Genomic DNA, 21,854 nt, shown 5'->3' on the forward strand with positions numbered 1-21,854 from the left:
CTTCGACATGTGGACCGGGGGGAGATGGGGATCGAACCACCAATCTCTCGAACAGAGGACGACCCACTCTGCCACCAAGCCACAGCCGCACAGATAAGACTTGGATGCACAGTAAAAGTTTGCGAATAAATTCACAAAACTTAACGAGCCGATGCGATGTCTCTTTCCTGGTTCTGTGAGTGCAAACTTATTAACGAAAGAAGTGGAAATGAATGTTTGAACAAAGGCTAATCCTGCCTACTGCTAACACCTTAATTTGATATGATAAGTCTAACGTTGCTATTGCAATTGCTGCCCCTTGAAGTGGCTAAAAGCAACATTTCCAGGTGCACCTATCGTCCTATCTGGGTAGAAAATGCTGATTGTTAGTCTCTTGGAGCATTAGTGTGTTGAATCAGGATGTTTTGGTTCTGAAAAGGAGAAAGTGTCATGTTATCACACCTGAGGACAGAACGACCTGACATTCTGTCCCGTTTCCCCCTTTAGATAATCTCACTCGGCTCATTTTCTCCCGTAAACACCTTTCAGCCTGTGAAAGTGCGTTTGCATCATGTCTCTGCTTATGAGTCAGGCGTTAGGTCCTTTTATTTTCTCTCTCTGTCTACATTCAGTAAAGACACATTTTACTACCACATATGCTACCATTCACCATGAGTATAAGCAACACATTACTTGTCACGTCTGATATCTTTCTTTTTTGTTTCAGTTGCTTTATAGCCTGCTACGTGACTGTATGGAAACGATTAGTTTAAATGCTCACGGCATAATCATTTCCTCAGGGTCTTTACACACGCTTTGACTTGTCATGAATACACAGTACAGTTTTCCTCCGTGATGCCTCAGGATATTCTCTGGATATAAACCCTTTGTTTCAAATGGAGGCCAATGTTTCCGCTTTCCACAGATTGTCTGGGCCCCTGTCGAGCCCTTTTCATATTGCCTACAGTTATCACAGGTTCAAACTGTACTCCGGTTATAGTGTTTTCACCGCGCAATGTTCAAATGTGAAGCCATGCATAGAGGTCATGTATTTAATACAGTGTGTTTTATTAACATAGGGATCGTTTAGAGCGGTGTTAATGTATTCTGTAGGAGCACTAGTCGCGCTGTGAAACCACTACAGGCGTTAGCTGTGACTGGAGCGTCTGGTAATGGTGCTCAGCCGCACAAGTGAGAGTTGGCCTGATTGTGGCTTCGAGGACGTACAGCAGAACAGCAGCGCGGCTGTACGCTATGAGAGTCTCGGCCCACGCTATAACTTAAGCTGCTCTCTCATCAAATACACGTGCTGCCTCCTTTCCTGCGTCCCTGTTTCTGCCAGTGCTTGCCTTTTGCGCCTACAGTCACACCCAGTGGACATTACTGCTCCCTGTCTGTCTTTTTGCAGCCCTCTTTCTGTCTCGTTTGTTGACTTGCCACCCCAGGAGAAGAAACAGTTCCCATTGATATTTCTAGAACAAATGACCTGTTATTCACATATTCAGTATTCATCGTTGTGATCTATTTTGTGTGTGGAGACTGCTAGAATCAGCAGTAAAGTTTGAAAGAGGATTTATCTGTTTAATGGTGCACGACGGATGATGCTCCCAGTGTAGGAATTGATTTATAGCATTGGATTTTATTTGACAAAAGCACCACCACTTTGTGCCATTCTTGGATCGCAGTGAACCCCAAAGCATTCTTTTATTCACTTCGATATATATAGAGCGACAATGGGACGGTTTGCCTTTCAATTGCCATGAAGTCATTATTAGTTATTAGTAATCATTAAAGGCATATTATGAGTTTAAGCTAAATTAAAGTTTAAGAGTCAATTAATCAGGAGTAGAAACAACAAGTGAACTTATTTAAGAAGTAGGATATCTTCATATTTGCTTTAAAGAATATTATCTGCGTCTTTGTACATCCTTTCTTTCAGTTCAGGTTGATTGGACAACACCAGCTGTTACTGGTGATCCCAGAGTTCGGCTTTGAGCAGCCAGTTCTTTCCCCTCATTGTGCAGCCATGCAGTAATATTGGATGAATTAAGTGCCGTATGTGCATGTGGCACATGTCTTCAACTGTTGCCCAATACTTGAGTAAGTAATTTAAAAAAAAAAAAAATGTACAGTGCACAGTGGTTTGTACCAAATAGTTTGACCCATCAGAGCTTTATTCACACTGTTGACATTTCAATTTTAAGCCAACATTTGAATGCTTCCCTTTTTCTTTATTGTTGTTTTTTTGAATGTCTATTCATTCTGTTTAAATCCGGTATTTTTTACACTGTTTGCAGATAAATATTTTATATATATATCTTATATTATTAGCATGTATCCAAACATTTCCAATTACTCCAGAGAAATGTTAGTGTTGTAGCATGATGTCTCATTGTATGACCTTATCAGATTAGCCTGCTAACTACATGTATTCATGTTGATGAAACTGAGGTTATATTTGTTAAAGAAAGTTTATATTTAAAAAGACATTTAATCCATTTAATTTACATTCAAAGCTTCATTTGAAAACCTCAATAAAAGCTTTGAATGTAAAAAAAAAAAAGTGACATTGGGGAAGTAATCAGAGAAAACTGAAAAAATAGTGGTCTGGGATTGCCTCCATATGACTGTTCCCAAACTCTTCAAACACAGACCCTTTGTTATGCCCCTCGGCGTCAGATACTGATGCTCAGGGGACTCACACGACAATCACGTGCAGTTCAGAATGCCATTACTCCACTTTGACTTTACATAGAAAATGTTTGTTTGGTGCTACATTAGTGAATGTTGAGCACAGACTTGCATAACATCAAAAACTGGGTTTGATAAGATGAAGTCTGAAGGATTATAACGTTAAAGGTTATTAATCCCCTGAAGTTGTTTTCATAACGTATAGTTCATTGTGTGTATATGTGTGACACACCTGCGATTTATCAGCCGTCATTTCCCGACACCTTTACCACCTCCCGATGATGGATCCGCCTTGAAAGTCTTTTTTTTGAATAACTCTACACGTATACATGTTTGAATTCTTTGATCCGAACATCAAAGTACTGTTTGTTATGTATGTATGTATAAAGCAATTCTGCAACTTGCTTGATATTTTCTTCCCTATCAGCAACCTCCACTGGCGACAGTGAAGGTTGTGGAAGAGCAAACACAAACAAGTGGACCAATCACAGTTCTTCGGTCTCTCTGTTGCCACCATAGCTCTTGTGTTTTTCGCTGGGGTGCCCGTGGAGGTGCCCGTTAGCTTGCATCGGCTCCATTGCTTTAACATAACTTCCTCACGCACCATTGTGATTCCAATAATACTGAATAAATCCAGCTTATCCTTTGAGATCGGCTTCTGTATTTCTCCTTCTGTCTCCCGACTAAACAGGAACCTGACAGATAGGAATTGTGTCTGTGCAGAAAGAAAAAAAAAAAAACAATACTCAGGCTATTTTTAGAGCGAGCTTCCCACACAAATGGCCCATATTCAGAAACACACCTGAGGGGATTTGAGAATTAAAGCTCTCGTAGGCTGACAAAAAGATGAACGCAGTATTTAACCTTAATGAGTGTAATCAAGTCATTGCAATTAATAATTATATACTTTCCTAAACATATCCAACGTGATTATCATTGCACTTCTGCTGTATTTTGTGACCGCTGAACTGCACTGCAAGATCATGACCCACATACAAAGGACTGAAAATGGAGAGGCATTGTGGTTGTCTCCTTTTAGAAATTGTCACCCGAGAGAAGTCCCCAGCAGAAGATGCTGCTAAATATAGTTCTGCAACATCAAAGGTCCTTTGAAACATGTGTGTGCTGCTCAGTCAGTAGCTCTGCCTGTGAGGGAGGCTAATCTGACGGGTACACAAGCCCCCATGCAGACAGACACAATCAAGAAGCTCTCCACTGGAGGTGTGACACAAACACACTCACTTATCCACTCGCATAAAAACACACACACACACACACACGTACATTTTACAGTTTTTCCAGCAGTGAACAGCATTCCCCGCTGCTCGTTTGTTCTTATAAGCTCTTACAAATTACCCAGTCAGCAGGTTTCAGTTTGATGTTTTAGCTGTGAAGGTTGTCAACGGTTACGTCCCACTTGGAGGTCTGAAAAGGTGCATACGGGGTGTCACTTCGTTCCACACGATTTTCACGTCTGACAGTTTGATTGTTTGGGAATCAAGAGTGACTTTTCCGTCCAAATCTTCTGCAAACAAAAAAGAGTTCAACTGAGACAGTCCCCATCAGACAGGCTGATTGTAAAGGTTTTTGTGGCTTTAGTTTCTGTTTTCAAGGACGAATTGATCAGCATAATGACAAGAATAGTTTGGAAAGGCCTCATTTGGATTCCCTTTTCCGTTCATTGCGTGGTTCGATGTTGTTCGGACGAAGCTTAAGCCGCATCTCTGGACCAGAGTCTTGATTAAAGATGTTTTGCTGTTGTCGTGAAAAGGCTTCTAAAGTTCAGACATCTTCAATGGCAATTCTAGGCCAATGATTTTTTTTTTATAGATGTTTTTTGTCATACCCGCAAAGCGCCCACCCCTCATGGGTTTACGAGACAGCAGAAGGACAGTTGAAGTGGTCAAACATTTCATTTTCCTTATAAAGTTAGAGGTTATTTTACAGCTTGGTCTTCGACAAAAGTATTCTGCTTTCTTAGTGAATAAAGTCTGCTACAAAAAGAAAAGTTTCCCTTTCTGAAGAACAACTCACCCAATGACCAAATGGAGGTCATTCTGCGGAAGACAAAAGCACAGCCCTTATGTCCTTGTAGACAGGACAGTAAAACAAAAAAAATTAACTTCAGCTCGCTCACACAACAAAATCTGTCCTGGCAATAAACCTGCGGGTAGCACCGGGAATATTTATCTTTAGTGTAACTTATACTTCACATAAAGTTTGACATTGAAGCTACTCTTTATGGGACTATAGGTTATTTTTGACACTTTGCCCTTATCTCCTGAATATCACATATCCCTTGTTCTTAAAAAATGAATGACAAATCAATCAAATACAAATAAAAGTCAACTCCCCTCTGGGATGATTTGCTGATAATTTAAATGACATGTGCTAGTAAAATAAAAATAATTAAAAAATCAATAAATATATTGTAGTGGTTAGCACTGTCGCCTCACAGCGAGAAGGTTCCAGGTTCCCATCCCGGCCTGGGCCTTTCTGTGTGGAGTTTGCATGTTCTCCCCGTGTCTGCGTGGGTTTTCTCCGGGTTCTCCGGTTTCCTCCCACAATCCAAAGACATGCATGTGTTCGGTTCATTGATGACTCTACAAAATTGCCCTTAGGTGTGAATGGTTGTCTATCTCTGTTCGTCTCTATGTGCCCTGCGATAGACTGGCGTCCTGTCCAGGGTGTACCCCGCCTCACGCCCGATGTCAGCTGGGATCGGCTCCAGCCCCCCCCACACACACACACACACACACAACCCCGACCCCGGGATAAGCGCTTGAAGATGAATGAATATTAATAATAATCAAAGGAACTGAACACAGATTATTGTTAATTGATCTCTTGATTTCGTGATCATCATCAGCTATTTTTGGTTGTAAAGCCTCATGATGATATTTGTGATGACACGAATGTTTTTTTGTGTGTTGTTGTTGATTTTCCGCTCACCGACATCTTTTGTAGTGCAAGTCTGCCCAGCATGGGCGTTGTTCCAACCATGTGTAGTGATGTGGCATGCAATGGCCTTTTTAAAGTCAAATCACCCATCACCCCCTACCAGGGGTGATCAGCTGCACAGTTGCTCCCCTGCCAACTTTAAAACACACAGGTGGATACTTTATGTGCTGTAGTGAAGGTCTAACAAGTGTGTTTTACTGGCTCCTCTTTTAGTGTGAATAACCCTCGCTCAGATGTGAGAACCCATTCAGCACCTCGGGGGTAGAGTGCCTGCATGTTATCACAGCCGGGATCAGTTTTAACAAGCCTAATTAGTGCACGGTGATGAGGAAGTATTTAGGAAGTCGTTTGTTCCTCACTTTAACGCTATATATACTTTGACACGCGTTGTTTTAGTAACTGGAAGGAGAGACGATAGTCGTGTCGCGTAGTTAAAGTTAAAATCCTGCTTTTACAGGGTCAAATATTTTCATCACTGCTGTGTTGCTGGCAGAACAACAGCCCCCGTCAGGAAGTCGTCGACACGCTGTCAGCTCCATGCAAATTGACTTGATTTCTCCTGTTGGTGTCCAAATTGCATCACTTAGCTCCTGAGACGGTACCTTGCCACTCCTCCCCCGCGAAACCTCAGCACCGCTGAAATATTCAGTCTCTGCTGTGCGGGAAGGAAAAGCACAAAAAACAGAATAAAGAGGGCACTTAATGAATAGAGCTGGGTCAGGGTCAGCTTGTTTCAGCTCTGGTTTATTCTGATCTTTTTTGAGAACACTCGACAATGACTCACTCTTTTACTTAAAGTCTCTTCTCATTCAGCATTTATGAGGCATTCAAAAGCTCCAGCGGCTCTAACTCTCCCCTGCTTATCTTCTGCAGGCACAACCAGGCATCCCAAGGAAGGAGAGGTCCCAGGGGTGGATTATAATTTCGTGACCATTGACCGGTTTATGGAATTGGAGAAAAGTGGAGCACTGCTAGAGAGCGGAACATATGAAGGTAAGGATTAAGTCAAGTCATGCTTGCGATTGCGGCCATTTCCTCTTTGTGATATTCCTAAATTTTGATGGAATTCATGCTGCGATGTAGCACACCCCCCGGGGCGTTTTTTTTCTCTGTGTGAGTGACAGCAGTTTGAATTAATGCTGAGACAGGCTCATCACTCTATGTCCACACACACCCCACACACACTCACAAGTGTGCTTCTACCCATCCATCCTCTGGCTTTGTGGAGACAAGAGGGCCATCAGTCAAGTGCCACACTGCTAGGAATCTTCTGTAAATTCTGAATGAAGCGAAGCCACCACACACACATGTAGCAGTACCTTCATGTTGGCTCTCTTGGCTCAGTCCTTGAGCTCCAGAGACTCTTCAGTTGTCTAATCAAAACAAACAGTCACTACACACCCCCTCTCTCCTGTGGTCAGACTGGCCCCAGGCTTGGATTCTAAGCAATTCGACGTATGGCCAGTCCACTTCCAGAACTCAGGAGACCCCTAGCCTTTTCCCCCCTCTCCCATCTAACTCCAGTCACTGTCAGACTGCAGCCACAGCAGGAAGCAGGAAAAAAAACTGGCAGATGGCCAATTTAACGGTCGGTTGCCAAAAGCGGTGTTAGATCTGGAGCTGCCTTCCACGGGGAGATTTAGGTAAAGGTTCCTCTGCGTGGTCACCCGGCCATCGAGCGTTTTAGTTATTTTAATAATTTAATAGCCAATTAGATGTGGAAGAAAGGCAGAAGGGGGGGTGACATTTCTAAAAAAGGAAGGCTGAATTGAGGCTCAGCTGGCTATGAGAGCAGAAGAAAGGTTTGAGTCAGTATTACAGAGAACAGGACGCTCTCAGGTTCGGTTCCTGCTGCAGGTGTCCTATAAACTTCTGACAGCTCACTGCATCACTCAGTGGGAAGAAGCATTTTTCCTATACTTCGTATCCTCGGTGTTTCTCACCTTAGAAACACAGAAGCCTGGGGAATCATTAACAATACTGCAATATAAGTTCATGTAAGGGCACATTTTTTCAGCTTCCTGTCTAAGAAATTGCATTTGTTGTGGTTCTAATCAGTCTTAAACTAAGATTAGCTTCAAAAAAGTCAGGTCAAGATTAGAAGAAGAAGAAGGAGAAGGAGAAGAAGGAGAAGGAGAAGGAGAAGAAGAAGGAGAAGACAACAGAAGAAGAAGGAGAAGGAGAAGACAACAGGAGAAGAAGAAGAAGAAGGAGAAGACAACAGGAGAAGAAGAAGAAGAAGAAGAGATTTGATTCATGGGCACCTTTCACGCCACTCAAGGTCACCTTTGAGCAGTAAAACAAGAAATCAAAAACAAGCAAGAACAGAGACAGCCACGTACATATTGCTGTGAAAAATGAGCCCCTCAGCGAGTAAAAACAATCCTGTTCAGATATATTCTATACACTCCAAAGCTGAGCAACCTTTCCCTCGCTCCTAAATGCTGCTCTGTTACTTAAGTTTGTTTTACCTGAGAGAGACGGATTTTCTTTGAAGATGAGACGAGTAGCAGTCGTATTATACTTGAATACTCAAATAATAATGGATTGACAATGGATTGTGTTGAATCTGTCTGTGCTCCGGGTCTACTGGAGTGCTGTTTCTGGCTTAAATGTTTGTGTTGCACATATTTTACATCCTGGGTAGAAAATAAAGTGTTTACTGTACACACACGCTGGGGGGAAATGAAAATGTCTGTATCCAATAAGTATCCATTAGAGTGTGCTCCCTAGGTTGAACTGCTTTGGTCCAGCAGATGGGTCATGGGGGGCTGGATGAGCAAATTTAACACTCTAAAAATGTCTTTAATTACTTATCAGTTACTCTTCACATCAGCATGAAATAGATGCACAGCAGAGCACTTATTTAAAAAGAAAATGCATCACTTTTAAAGCTGGTTCGCCTGTTGCGTCGTTATTTCCTTCTTCCAAAAAAGTGTTGAAGAACAGCAGGAGAAAATGTCAGGAGCTGAGTTTTCATTAAAACACTATTATGACTGGTTTGTTAACAGCATACGAAAAATAATCAATGCACATAAGGACAAATGGCCCCCTAAGTTAACAAACCACTGGTCTCTGACAAGCAATGTGGTTTTTAAAAGGCTATTTTTAAACGGAGTCTGACGCAGCGCGTACACACACTGGGGTTACATTACGTCACTTCCAGCAAACTTCACAGAGAACAATGAGGGCAAAACCCCACCTTGGGTGCCCACGGTGCCCTTCCAATACTCTGTAACAGACTGTGTCTGAGGCTACTGGAAACATAACCTTCACTCACCTGTACAACCGACTTTAGCAGTTTAGACAACAGACACTCAATTGTCCTACTGTTAATACAGACATGTGAACTAACCACAGATGTTGATGAGTTCATGGACTCATGGTGATGTGCAGCTGCAGAATGAATAAAGGGGAAACACTGTAATGGTTATTTAGTCCCGCAACGGGGAAATTAGATTTTTTCACTCTATTATTATTTTACACACAGGCCTGAAATACACACACGCGCACAAACAGGACCTATATACACATGCAATTAATGGAGAGATGTCAGAGCGAGGGGGCTGCCAGTGACCAGCGCTCCGAGCAGTTGGGGGTTCGGTGCCTTGCTCAACAGCACCAATGGCAGTGCCCAGGAGATGAACTGGCACCTCTCCAGCCACCAGTCCATGCTTCATTCATGGTCCACAGGGACTAGAACCGGCAACCCTACTGCCGCCCCATTTTATACAGGCAGCATTTTATATTAAAAAAAACAACTGCATTATGAATCAGGCTTATTGTCAATGCAGAAAAATGTAAAAGCATTTCACGCCTGGAACAGAAACCTAAAATTAGGCTTTCCCATTGTAAAAAATACAAAAACATCAAACAAAAAAAATCTTGGCTCTAAATGATTGGAAGATTTTATCATGCTTTGTTGTCTTTCCAAGAATCATTTTGGGGATTTTGTTAATTGAGACTTTGATTTCATTCTTTTCCGTTTTTATCACCATGTAAGTGGGAGTAGAGAATGAAAGCAGCGCAGCTGTCGGATGTGACAGCTATTCCACCACTTACTTCAAACTTCAAAGCTCAGGTTCCTGCGATGCTGCGGGTTATTTAAGTTCACACGTGTTGGAGCACTTGGACTTCTTTCTTCTAAGAGGCAAAGCTTCAGCTCGTTAAGACTCCAGGATTTGTGTCTGTGGTTCGGGGGTTCTAATCCCGACAGTTGCTGTAATCTTTTTATAGCTACTCTCCTTCATTTTTCATTACAACCTTCGTGTTTTCCAGAACGTGAACATGATGTTTCGATTGGTCTTTGCAACACAGGAGGAGACACCGATGTCTCTGGGTATTCTTCCTGTCCCCAAAGCTGTCTGCAGTTGGTGTCTCGAATGCTTGAGCCAAGTGCTTTAGAATAATCTTTATGGATTATCACACACATCTTCTTCTCATGTCTGATATTTCTGCCAGGGAGACTTCAAGTGGAGCTGAAGCTACTATGGGCTAATCTAATAGCAAACCCAGTGAGAACTGCAAACCCAGACGGTGGCTGATGTCCTCTGAACTGAATCAGTGAAGACAATCTCTTCAACGTTCTTTTCATGCTGTCGGGGTTTAAAATCGCCAGCGTCTCAAACACAAAACCCTTGCAACTGGTGTGTGAAAACCTCCATAATGTCTTATTTTCCGAGGGGACAAAAACACAGTCTAGCATTTTGAAATTATCCTCCAAGCCTGGGAGTTGTGCACCTTCCTCCAGCTGCATGGGAACGTATAACCTTTGGATTTGAATGGTCGATACGTTTCCCTATTTACCACAATGCAGATAAAGTCTGTTGTATTTGCTCAGGTTTTTTCTATATCCACTGCTGATTTTCCGGACCTCACCGCAGTGCAAAAGATGTTAATGGAGGTTGTTTTGTTCTCAGCATTGAAGAATGACATTTAAAAAAATCCACATCTTGTCTTTCCACATTTCTCACAGTTACTCAACCTGCATAATTTACAGACAGCTGGCAGACTTTCTCAGCATTTTCTACCTTCAGAAGCAAATAGTTCAGAAAAGGAATTTCTTTTAGGGACCCCCTAATTAAAATAAAACAACAGATGTGAAGTTATGAGGTTTTAACAATGACTGATAGAGACTGTTGGAGGTACAGGGCTGCTGTCAGCGAACAAACAAAGAAGAGTAACATGTAAAATCAACAGATGACAGGAATGAGCTGTTGAGTCGGAGCCAAGTGAAAAACTGCCGGTGGGTAGTTGAGTCCGAACCCTCAGTCATATGCCAGTGAAATCCTCAGATAAACGAACATGGAAGACCTTTGCAACAACAGATACCCCCCACGTAGCATTTAGTTAATCCCAAGGATGTGTTGCGAAGAAGCTTTGTGCAGATTGTATTACTGTAATATTGTTAGACAAGATGTGATCTTGAGCCCCCAGCTTGTGCTTGTGTTCATGGATCAGCTGGCTTCGATGTGATAGAGCAAGTAAAGGGCACAGAACACCTCATCCTCCCTGTAGCTGGTGCAAGGGTGTCACGGACCTCCTCTGACTTACTGCTCCCACGTCTCTCATCTTGACTGTCTTAAATCATCAGGCGTCTTTGCTCTGGTTTTGCTCTCCCTCTTCTTACTTTCCTGGTCTCTTTACGCTATGCTTTCCCATATTATAATTTAATGGTAATGCAGGTTTTAATCAAATATATTGCATGTCCTTGGTGTTTTCTTAACACATTGACTGCACCATATTGAGAAAAGGACAAAGGACAAGAAGAGTCTGCAGCTACGCTAGCAGCTTTATGAGGCACAAAGGTTCTTCGAGCTAAATGTTAATGTCAGCATGCTAACACGCTCACAATGGCAGTGCTAACATGCTGATGTTGAGCAGCAGGTACTTTTTACCAGTTTCACCAATTTAGTTTATCTTGTTAGTATGCTAATATAGCTCATTAGCATTACACTTCAAGTAAAGCCGAATGTCATTATTTTTATGGGTACACTGTCATTAACCAAAGTAATGGACCATTTTTAAAGGTCGCGAATTTTAAAACGTGAAATTTCCATGTCTTGTCTATTTTAAAGCAGGTCAGGGTGCTATATAAATACTGTGAAAGTAGCAAAATGCTCAATCCACAGAGAAATGCACACAGCCCGTGTAGTGAAAAGAGCCGTCAGGACTTCTGTACAGTTGTGATGTCACAAATATACTATGTATAGGTAGGAAGTGTTGCTACAGTGACGTTACAGTCATTCTCTGGATGCAATGATGGTGCAGAGACGTCAAGGGCGCAGATGCGTTAGACCCCAAAACACTGACCAATCAGGAGGGGGTCTTAAAGAGACAGGCGCTAAAACAGAGTGATTCAGACAGAGGGTAATTAGAGGTATATTCAGACAGGATGAGAAAAATAATGTGTTTTTTGGATATTGAAGCATGAAAACATGTTCTAGTAGACCTCTGTTTGAAGTATGAACATGAAAATGAACTGAATATAGATAGATTGTTCAGCTATGCCATGGCATAATATCATAAAAGAATATGGGACCTTTCCTTTTGGAAGACAGTTCTACATAAAATGGGAATGGATCCACCAAAGTCATTACAATGAATCCTCTATAGACCTTGAATATCTGTAGCAAATTCCACGGCAATCCACCCAATAGTTCAATATTTCACTGAAAACCAAAAATCTCCATCTCATTGTGGTGCTTGTAAAAAAGTCACCAAAGTCATAGAGATTCAAACTCATAAAAAGAAAATACAAAATGTAGGCATTAATAATGTAAAAATGACCCTTAATGTCTCACATTTCTTCCCCTTCTCTGGTCCAGATAACTTTTACGGTACCCCGAAGCCTCCTGCCGAGCCCAGCGCTCTGCTGCTAAATGTAACGGACCAGCTGCTGCCGGGCGCCAGACCCACCTCCGAGGGCAAGAGGAAGCGTAACAAGTCGGTCAGCAACATGGAAAAAGCCAGCATCGAGCCCCCCGAGGAGGAGGAGGAGGAGAGACCAGTCGTCAACGGCAACGGTGTCGCTGTCACCCCAGGTCAGCCCCGAACACGACCTCCGCAGAGGTCGCTTGAGCCAGAAGCCTCAGGATGACAGCTAGGTTTGAGGTCACACTCCAGGTTGGACAGATCTGCAGCAGTTGATAGTCTTGTTTTAATCCCAGCAGCTGACTGGAGAGCGGTTGCCTAGCAACAGAGGCAGTTACTGATTACTTCTACATGGTATTCCTGGAAAATGATTTCATGGCAAATTATCACTTTTAATTGGTTACACAAATATATTTATGTGCAATTTAAGGGCATGATATGTAAACTGTGAATTATAATTCACTCTCATAGTCAGTGATTACATCTGCAAAGCAAACGCTTTATCATTAAAGCATTAGTGCAGTTTCCCTCTGGAGTCTGATATCATTCATTAGTTATCATGAATCCAGCTCTGTCTCAGACCAGAAAGCCAGAGGGCACACACACACATATTACTCTCCTATTCAACAAAAGCCCGCAGGCCCTTTAACAATCATAAAGGACATTAAGTGTTTTCTTAATGAGCCCTGTCCCAACTATTGTTATTCTGCGTAAATCCTGAAAATAGGCAGAAGTGACATTTAACACCGCGCACAACAAGGCCAAACGTCTTGAGGGATAAATAATAGAGAAAGGCAGATATACCCTCAAATATCATTCTGAACAAGCCTCCGACTGACTAAAACTCATCAAAGTATACCTTTTTATTGTATGCAGTGTATGAACATCCAAACACACACACACACACACACACACACAAACCCTTTCAATTCGTCCCAGGGTCACATGAAAAAAGCATCATAAAAGAGTCTTTATAAGTTTGATTTTTGTGATTCCAAATCCAAAACCATGCTTTGGTCCTATGACTTTCTACGCTGGTTGTACAGCCTCAGGACAACAGAGGCTCTCAGCAGTCAGAGGAGAACAAAAAGGCAAAGTGTCGGGGCGTCGATTCCGCGGAACTTTGATAAAAGGATGAGATTTTGATTTTCTTACACCAGGGCGCTCAAACAAGGTAGGGCTCTACATTTCTCTCACATCCTGTAGAATATCCTAGTGTACAATAACTATGGTAATAAAGTTCTTCTGAATGCTAACAAAGCGCTTTACATCCAGAGAGAAGTCATTTAAATGCAGGAAATTATTAGATTAAAAACAAGATATGTCAAATTTAAGTGTAAAATGACAGGCTTAGATGAATATGTAAAAATAGTACAACTTTATATGCAGTGTTTGACACATGTCAAAATGTTTACGAAGGGTTTTAAAGGATAAAAGAAAGGAAAAACAGAATAATGTTGAAAACAAGATTTTAATCTAAAAATAAGACTTAAATGACAGAATGATAGATGAACATTAATGATTATATGTTAATAAAGTGCTTTATAGGATCATTTAAATGCAGGAAATTAGATCAACTTTACTGTAAAATTATTATGTTAGGTTATGAATATTCCAAAATATAAAGTGACTTAAAGGCATAAAAAATAACATCATGAAATCATCATGATTGGTCATATTGAGATAATCAGTCATTATTTAACACAATCACTCATTGAATTTGGGAAAAAATTATACATTTATTGAACTTTTTAACCGTGGATTTCCTTGAATTCTAATAATAATGTTAATAATAATAATAACAATTAAACTGAATTTTTTTTTAAATATATAATTGCAAGTTAAGTTGGTTAATTAAATAAATACTACATAACAAATAAATGTAAATAAATATTATGAAAAGAAATGCATAAAATGAATTAGATTAAATATTTACCTTGTTTTGAACGTTTGAAAAATAAATAATCAATAAAGTATATTTTAAAAGGAAAAAACAACAAAAAAACAACATAGCAACAATAAAAATGGAGAACAAATTACTAAACATTTATTCAACATTTGGTGAATGATGTTGTGATGTCGTCGTTCTCTCTCAGAAAAGTCCCAAGTCCAGTCGCTGTCTCCGTTCTCTCCAGATGTTGCTGATGACACTGAGCTGCAGGAGACATTTTTAAACTGATTGCCATCGGCGGCGTTGAGTTGCTGGATAACTTCGGGCTCTGTGTTGTGCAGTGAGCCGTGTTGGATGTTAAAGTGTGCCGCTGAGCTCGGCTCAGGAGGAGTTTTGTCTCTGTAGATGGACAGGGTGTGGGCTGTCCGGGAGAGCTGAAGGGAATCAATAGAGCACAGCAGGCTCTGTGATCTAAGCAGATAGCTACCTCGCTCTTTCCCTCCCACAGATTATCTCTCAATCCCCTGCTTTCATTCGTCCCCTCTCCACTTCCCTCCAGCGGCTCCCCTCTGGGAAGCACACACACTTGCCATCTCTTTCTCTTTCTTCCATACACACCATTTCTCTCTCAGCATGTGGACAGTGTCACAACTCAAACTAGGGCATGACAACCAGCTTCTTCTCTCTCAATCTCTATTGTCTCTTCTGCTTCATTTGTCTTTTCCGTCTCCTGACCTAACCTCGCTTCCCTCTCTCCCCTGAGTCACCTCTTCTCCTCACCTTTTTCTAATCATTCTTTCCTTTTTTCTGTCTCCAACCTAACCCCCGACACTCAATCAGTTTCTTTCCCCTGCCTGCTATGTCCTCGCTTCACCTCCCCTTGACTTTCACTTTCCGCATCTACCTCTCCTCCTGGAGCGATAATGTGGTATGTGACTCTTGTCCTGTCCTCTTGTCACCTCAGAGTCGAGCGAGCATGAGGACAAGAGTACAGACGCTTCAGGGGACATCGCCCCGCAGAGCATCCCAGCAGAGGCCCCACCAGAGGCACCCAAAGACGACGGACAGTCCCCGAAAATGACACTACCCAAACCAGAAGAGAACGACGAGCTGGGGCCGCTGCCAGACAACTGGGAGATGGCATATACCGAGAAAGGAGAGGTCTACTTCATAGAGTAAGTGTAACGGTCACATCCAACCCTGACCCAGGACTGTCATGCTATATACCTCTGATGAAACCTGGATATTTAACTCTGAAAATGCAAAACTCACCAGATGATAGGCAATCCTCTGAGCTACTTTTAAAGCAGTATTCATTGATTGTGATGGCCACTTGGAGGCTGAACTACAAGCTGTCAATACAAAGATGACATTTTTGTCATCTTATAAAGTTGATCTGCTGAACGTGTGGAAAATCCGTTGCCTGTTTACACCTTCAGCAGACCCGGAGCTACAATACCATTCATTTGCACTTGTTTCTGCCACCCGATGTGTGTGAACACATTATTCACTCCCCTGACAGTTATATATTGGACCTCCACTAACTCCAAATGGAAATCTGTGGCTGTTTTGCTTCTAAATGCTCCACTGTGTTCACTTTGTCTGCCCTTCATTTGATGCTGGGCAGGTAGCACTTTTATTATTGATAACAGCTGCCTGCTGTATCTAGAATCAGTCAATTTCCTTCCAATAAGCTAGTTTAGCTAGCTTAGTTTATAGGTAATACATTCTTATAAGATGCATATTAATAGTATTATGTGTTATTAATACTACATAAGTATTAATAACGGCATATACATGTTTATTGTTAGAGTATAGGACATTTATAACCACTTGAAAGAAACACATTAAATTAAAGGGATGTAAATGCTCAGTTGACATGCACATAATGTGACAGCTACCAGAGCTACAGTGAGAACAATGCCTTGTTAGGATTAATAAATCCTTCATTATGCGCCTATGCATTCCTCAAAATGGTGAGGTAATTTCGTCACTCAGAAGCGACCCCCGTCATTCGTCTCATTATAAAAGCAATTCTTACCTTTCTGGGATTTTTATACTTTTCTTTTATAATCTTAAAATGCTCCTAATAAGTGTTTGGCACACTGAAATGTAAAAGATATCCACCAGGTGTTAAAACTCTCTTTCTGATTAAAGTCTGACCAATCACTTTCTTCGGCCCACACAAAATGATTCGGCGAGCTTCCTGTCCGTCATCCGTTGCTCCTTTCCACTTGTGCTGCTCATGCTGCGTTCAAGTTTCTTGGGAAGTCCGAAGTTTCTGACCTCCAATTAGGCGAAGTGCACTGGAATGCCTGTAGAAGTGGAACCTGCTGCTAGTAAATTCGGTGTAGGCCGATCTCCCCTATATTTGCTAGTAGGTGCACTTTGCCTACTTTGAGGTCCAAAAGATTCAGACTTCCCTTTGCACTCAAACGCAGCATTTCTCTCAGCGCACGTGTCAGGGGAGCGTCCGAGGTCTGGCAGGGGGAAGAGCAGCTTTTAAGTAGTAAATTAAATAAGTCTTTGTGTGGTGCAAAGTTACAAAAAAACATCTAAAAGAAGTGATGGGACGGTTTTAGAACAACCTCACTTATGTGCAGTCTGAAAAGTCCCAGCCTTTAGAAATCGCAAGGTTCATTCCCCCGCAAACAAAAATGAATTGAGTCTGAGTTGCTAGAACAGGTAGGTAACATCCATATTTACATCCGTTCATTCCCTTGTGTACACACATAAATAGACACACACGGACCATAATTGATGCTCGGTTGTTTAATGAGATTTAGAGGTCCCTAATTATACATCGCTACACAGAACTCAGTTATACAAGCTCTAAAGTTGAATTTACTGGAGTTGTTAGCTTTTCACAGCCACATTAACAACCCTAGAGGTGAGTCTTGTTGCGTAAGACTAATGTTGTTGTGTGTTCTTGTGGTGGTCGACTTGTTGGGGTGAGGGGTTTGTTTGTTTGTGGATCTGTTAATTAATGTAGCCATAACAGGAAGTTATTATGATATTAAACAACTTTTTTTTGTATCGCCTCAGCATCTCATTCCGGTCATTAGGCCAAATTTCTCCACAACATTGATTGAATCCCAGCGCACTTGAACGCATCATTAACTGTTCAAAGCTGCGTGGCAACACCAGGGTAAGAAACGAGACGGCGGTGATGGCTGTCAACAAGCCAGGCACATGTTGCCTCTTCATGTCTGCTTGCCTCAGTGGCAGACTTTTAATTCCCTGTACCGCAGACGACTCACCATATGTCTCCTCCCCTAAACAGACAAACCTCCTGCTCCCACACCCACCAGGCACATTACACAACTAATGCAGTAAGCCCACTGAATTTGTAGCTGCAAGTTTTTTGTCTGGGCGGATGTGATGCCGTGCCAAAGTGATAGCGTCTGCCAAGAGGATGCTTGGCTTTGATTGGCCTCCACGCAAGATCAATTCGTTTACCTACAGCTCTTGACGTGAGGCGGCTATGGAGTAGAGGGAGGGATATGGAGGTGGGAAAAAAGAAGTGATAATGATTGAAAATAGGTTGAAAAAATGAAGGTGAAAGAGAGGACAAGAAAGAGGAAGTCGATATTGAGGCTATAAATAGTAATAGATGGCAGAAGAAGAGAAGAAGGAAGCGCAATGGACCAATTGGGCGCATTGGAAAAGAATCAAAAGCTGAGCAAAACAGACTTTATCTCACACTGAACTGCACTTTATTTGGCTCTGTTTTTGGCGTGGGCCTTAATCTCCCACTCTTATCTCGGTGTAAGGATGGCAATTTCCGTCACCAATTTGGTTCAGACTAAAATATCTAGACTTTTTCCTGTAGTGCCACTAAAAGGTCAAAGTTTTTACGTATCTGCTGACACGACTCAACACACCGGTGCCACCACGAAGCTGACATTTTAGTTTTGCGTGATTATGGGAGTTTTTTTCGAGGGGAAAAATCTACAGATTACCAATATGGTGAATGTAGAGCTGGAGTGAAAATAGAGCTTTTCTGTGTGGGGATGGTGCACGGATTCGACCCTGCAAAGGTACTCTGAAGGCTGCTTTCTAAAACAAACAACTTTATTAAAGAGTAGTTTACATATCACAGGCAATGAGTTTTCAACCAGTTTTAGAAATGAACGCTGGGAAAATAAAGAATATATAAAAGTAAAATATATAGCTAAATAAAAGTCATATTCATTGTCAGTCATTTGCTGACCATTTAAATAAGGAATAAAATCAAATGACGGGCACTATGACGGCATCTCTAAATCACCCCAGCATCGTCTGCTGCATTATATTTTCTTGTAACGCTCTAATGTTTCTCATTGTATGCATATCAGACGATGTATGTCGGTATTCCCTTTACTTTCATTTAGACCCATCATCAGGTCAAAATTTGAAATTGTTCAATTCATAGTTTTATGAATAAAGACATGCAGAGTTAAAGACATTCCCATCAGCCTTAAATTCTGCTTTATGTTTAATCTGAATTAGCACATGTTAACACAGTGAGCATGCTTGATGTCACTATAGTGTTTTAGTGTCATTGTGAGCGAGCTGGAGTTAGCATTTAGCCCAATTCACAGCCTTGGTTGAAGCCTCACAGATGCTTAGAATATATGCTCATAGTGCTGTTTATCTTCATAGTTTGACTTTAATTCTGATATTTTTGAATATTCTTAAAGCTGCACTAATCCATATTTTCATATCAACATTGAATTAATTCAAAACTTAGATTAACGATAAATAATAATAATAATAATAAAGTTTATTCATATAGCAGCTTTCGAATGCAGCTCAAAGTGCTTTACATGAAATAAAAAACAGGTAATAAAATCATGAAACACAAAAAGCAAACAAACAATGTAACAATAAAACCCTAAAGAGATTCAAACTAGGATAAGTGTAATACAAATACGTAAATAATGCCTCTTTAAGTTGATTGTTTGGGGTTTTATGGCCTGGAAGTTGTTCACACCCTTTTTCCAGCGACAGCAGGCCTGAAGTCAGAAACAAGAGGGTGAAGAAATGTGATTCTGTTGTTTCTGAGGAGTTGGTGGAGACCAAACCAGAGCTAAACGGCGGTACTTAGTAGACTTAATTTATCAGGCGCATTTGTCTTCAGATTGTGCCTCTGGTTCCTACTGACCAGAAAACAGCTTCAGCATCTGTAAATATTCTTTCTCTACAGAGATTGATGTTAGTTATTTTTAAATATAGATCATTTTTTTGTCTTTGGTACATTCCCGTGATCTGTGTCTTTTAATGACTCACTGAAAAACAAAATTTCCTCGGGGAAATAAGTTCAAGTTGCAAGTCTTGAAAAGAACAAAGACGCACAAACGCCTCTTTACCGCCTCTTCTTCCTTTATCTTCTCACCTCAGTTTTTTACTGTAGGCACTTTGTGTACACCTCCTCTGCCCTCCCCCTCCCTACTGTCATCATGAAGGGAGGCCATTGTGGCTCCAGAGCTTCAGACGAGCCGTGGAAATGCGTCGCGTTTCCCTGGCACATCATATCTGATCTTGATCCAGCTCTCTGCCTGGGGCTCTGGATGAATGTGCCAAGCCCACAGCTGTTCCCCTCCATCACTCCCTTAGTCACCCCTCTATCTTTACTGCCCCTTCTCCTCCCCTTCTCCCTCTCCTCTGTCTGATAATGAGAGACAGTAAGCAAATTAAAGGTATTGATTGCCATTTTGTTAACCTAAAGTACCCCCCACCCCTCCCACCCCCCAGTGCCTCGGCACCTTTTTAAAGGCAGGCACAGAAGGGAGTCTCATCTTTCCTCTCTGAAATGATTCTCCAGCCGAATTAAGAATCCACCAACCTCCTTCTCTCTTTCTGCCAAGTCTCCTCTCTCTCGCCATCTATCACACTCCCTCTCACTCTCTCTCTCTCTTTCTCTCTCTGTCGTCTCTTCACAGCCACAACACCAAGACAACATCGTGGCTGGACCCGAGGCTAGCCAAGAAGGCAAAGCCGCCCGAGGAATGCAAAGAGGATGGTGAGTACTGCATCTTTATCTTCGATTTTTCCTTTCCTTACGGTTATTTTGCTCCTCACAATCACGCATTTTAATTACACAACTTCCCACAGAAATCATTTAACATTATTTAAGTCTCGCCTGTTGATCTGATATGATGCAAAGTGAGATGATTTTATACGAGACTTCAGGTCATCACACGCTCTGTGACCGTTTTTTGTTTTATTTTGCAACGTCGGTGTGTGCGCGTTAACACTGGTCATTGGGGATAGGAAGCCCCGTGATATGTGTGTTCAAAGCCCAGGTCCAGAGAGACTGGAGGTTACAAAGACTTCTTTATGCTGAACTGAGAGAGATGTGGAGTGTCCTTCACCCACCCACACACACACACACACGACAAACCCACACTAAAAAGAAAGGAGAAGGATGAATGTCAATGCAGCGGGGTTTATATACGAGTGTGTCATCTATCTCTTTCGCCCTCACCCTCTCTCCCCACTTCCCCATTCGTCTTTTCTTTATGTGTGCGACCCAGAGGAGATTTATCGCCCGAGTTATAGACAGGAAGGTAAAGGAGCTGAGTAGGAGGACTGGATTTTGGAGATGGACATAGACAACGACTGAGAAATGACAGTCCTTTTTCTTTTTTGAGTGTGGGTCTTTGCGAGTGTTTTGGTGTGTGTTCGTGACGGGAGGGCGGGGGTGTTGTGTGCATATTCCTGGTAAACCCGTAACCACACGGATAGAGTTTCTCTAAAAATACACTTGGCACTGAGACATACGGACATGCGGACAGAGACACAGACAAGCACTCCTGGTGTTTTCAAATGACTCTTTGCGTCTGCTTTAACCTGCCCAGGTGCGTGGGAACTTTTTTCATTTATTGTTGAGTTTCTAGACCCAAAGGTTATGGCATCAAACTCCTTATTTTGTCTTACTCAACAGCCCAAAACCCCCATATTACCTTTGATATAAAACAAAGTCAGTCCACCACTGGTCCAGACTGAATTATGTGAACTGTTTGCCAAAACGTTTTGATCACAAAACGGTTATGCATGTGACAAGGTGAATTGTATCAACCTTGGTGATCCCTTAAATGCCCCATCTTGCAAGAAATAAGATTTCCGTATCCTTTTTTGTTATAAAGCAGGTCAAGGTGCCAAAACAGTCAACACACAGAGAAATGTACACAGCCTCAATTCAGGAACTGTGCATTAAACGAGCCGTCAGGACTTCTGTACAGTTGTGATGTCACTATACTATATATATATATAGGTAGAAAATAGCACTTTACGGGGGAATTGTTGGGTCAGTTAATCTTAAATAAGTCATAGAGTGTGGTCTCTACCTACTCTGTGATTTGGCACTATGAATAAAATTGAATTGAATTGAAATGGAAACTACAGGGCCGTTAATGTGAGTTCCCAACTGCAATGACCGGGACGCAGAGAGCACGGATGCTTAGGACCAGGAAAC

General features: G+C 41.7%; 1 protein-coding gene across 12 annotated transcripts in view; it reads left to right on the forward strand.

The window, feature by feature from the left end:
* magi2a (membrane associated guanylate kinase, WW and PDZ domain containing 2a) overlaps positions 1-21,854 on the forward strand; it is a gene marked incomplete at its 5' end in the record, with an annotated part of 231,811 nt that overhangs the window by 140,461 nt on the left and 69,496 nt on the right. For all 12 annotated transcript variants that reach the window (XM_083935216.1, XM_083935220.1, XM_083935221.1 and 9 more), the window contains 4 exons: positions 6,505-6,624; positions 12,459-12,674; positions 15,360-15,570; positions 20,320-20,399. In XM_083935216.1, the coding sequence (XP_083791342.1) occupies positions 6,505-6,624; positions 12,459-12,674; positions 15,360-15,570; positions 20,320-20,399 (627 nt within the window). The remainder of the gene's footprint in view (positions 1-6,504; positions 6,625-12,458; positions 12,675-15,359; positions 15,571-20,319; positions 20,400-21,854) is intronic.

The sequence above is a fragment of the Echiichthys vipera genome, assembly GCF_963691815.1.
Source record: "Echiichthys vipera genome assembly, chromosome: 20".
NCBI classification, from domain to species: domain Eukaryota; kingdom Metazoa; phylum Chordata; class Actinopteri; order Perciformes; family Trachinidae; genus Echiichthys; species Echiichthys vipera.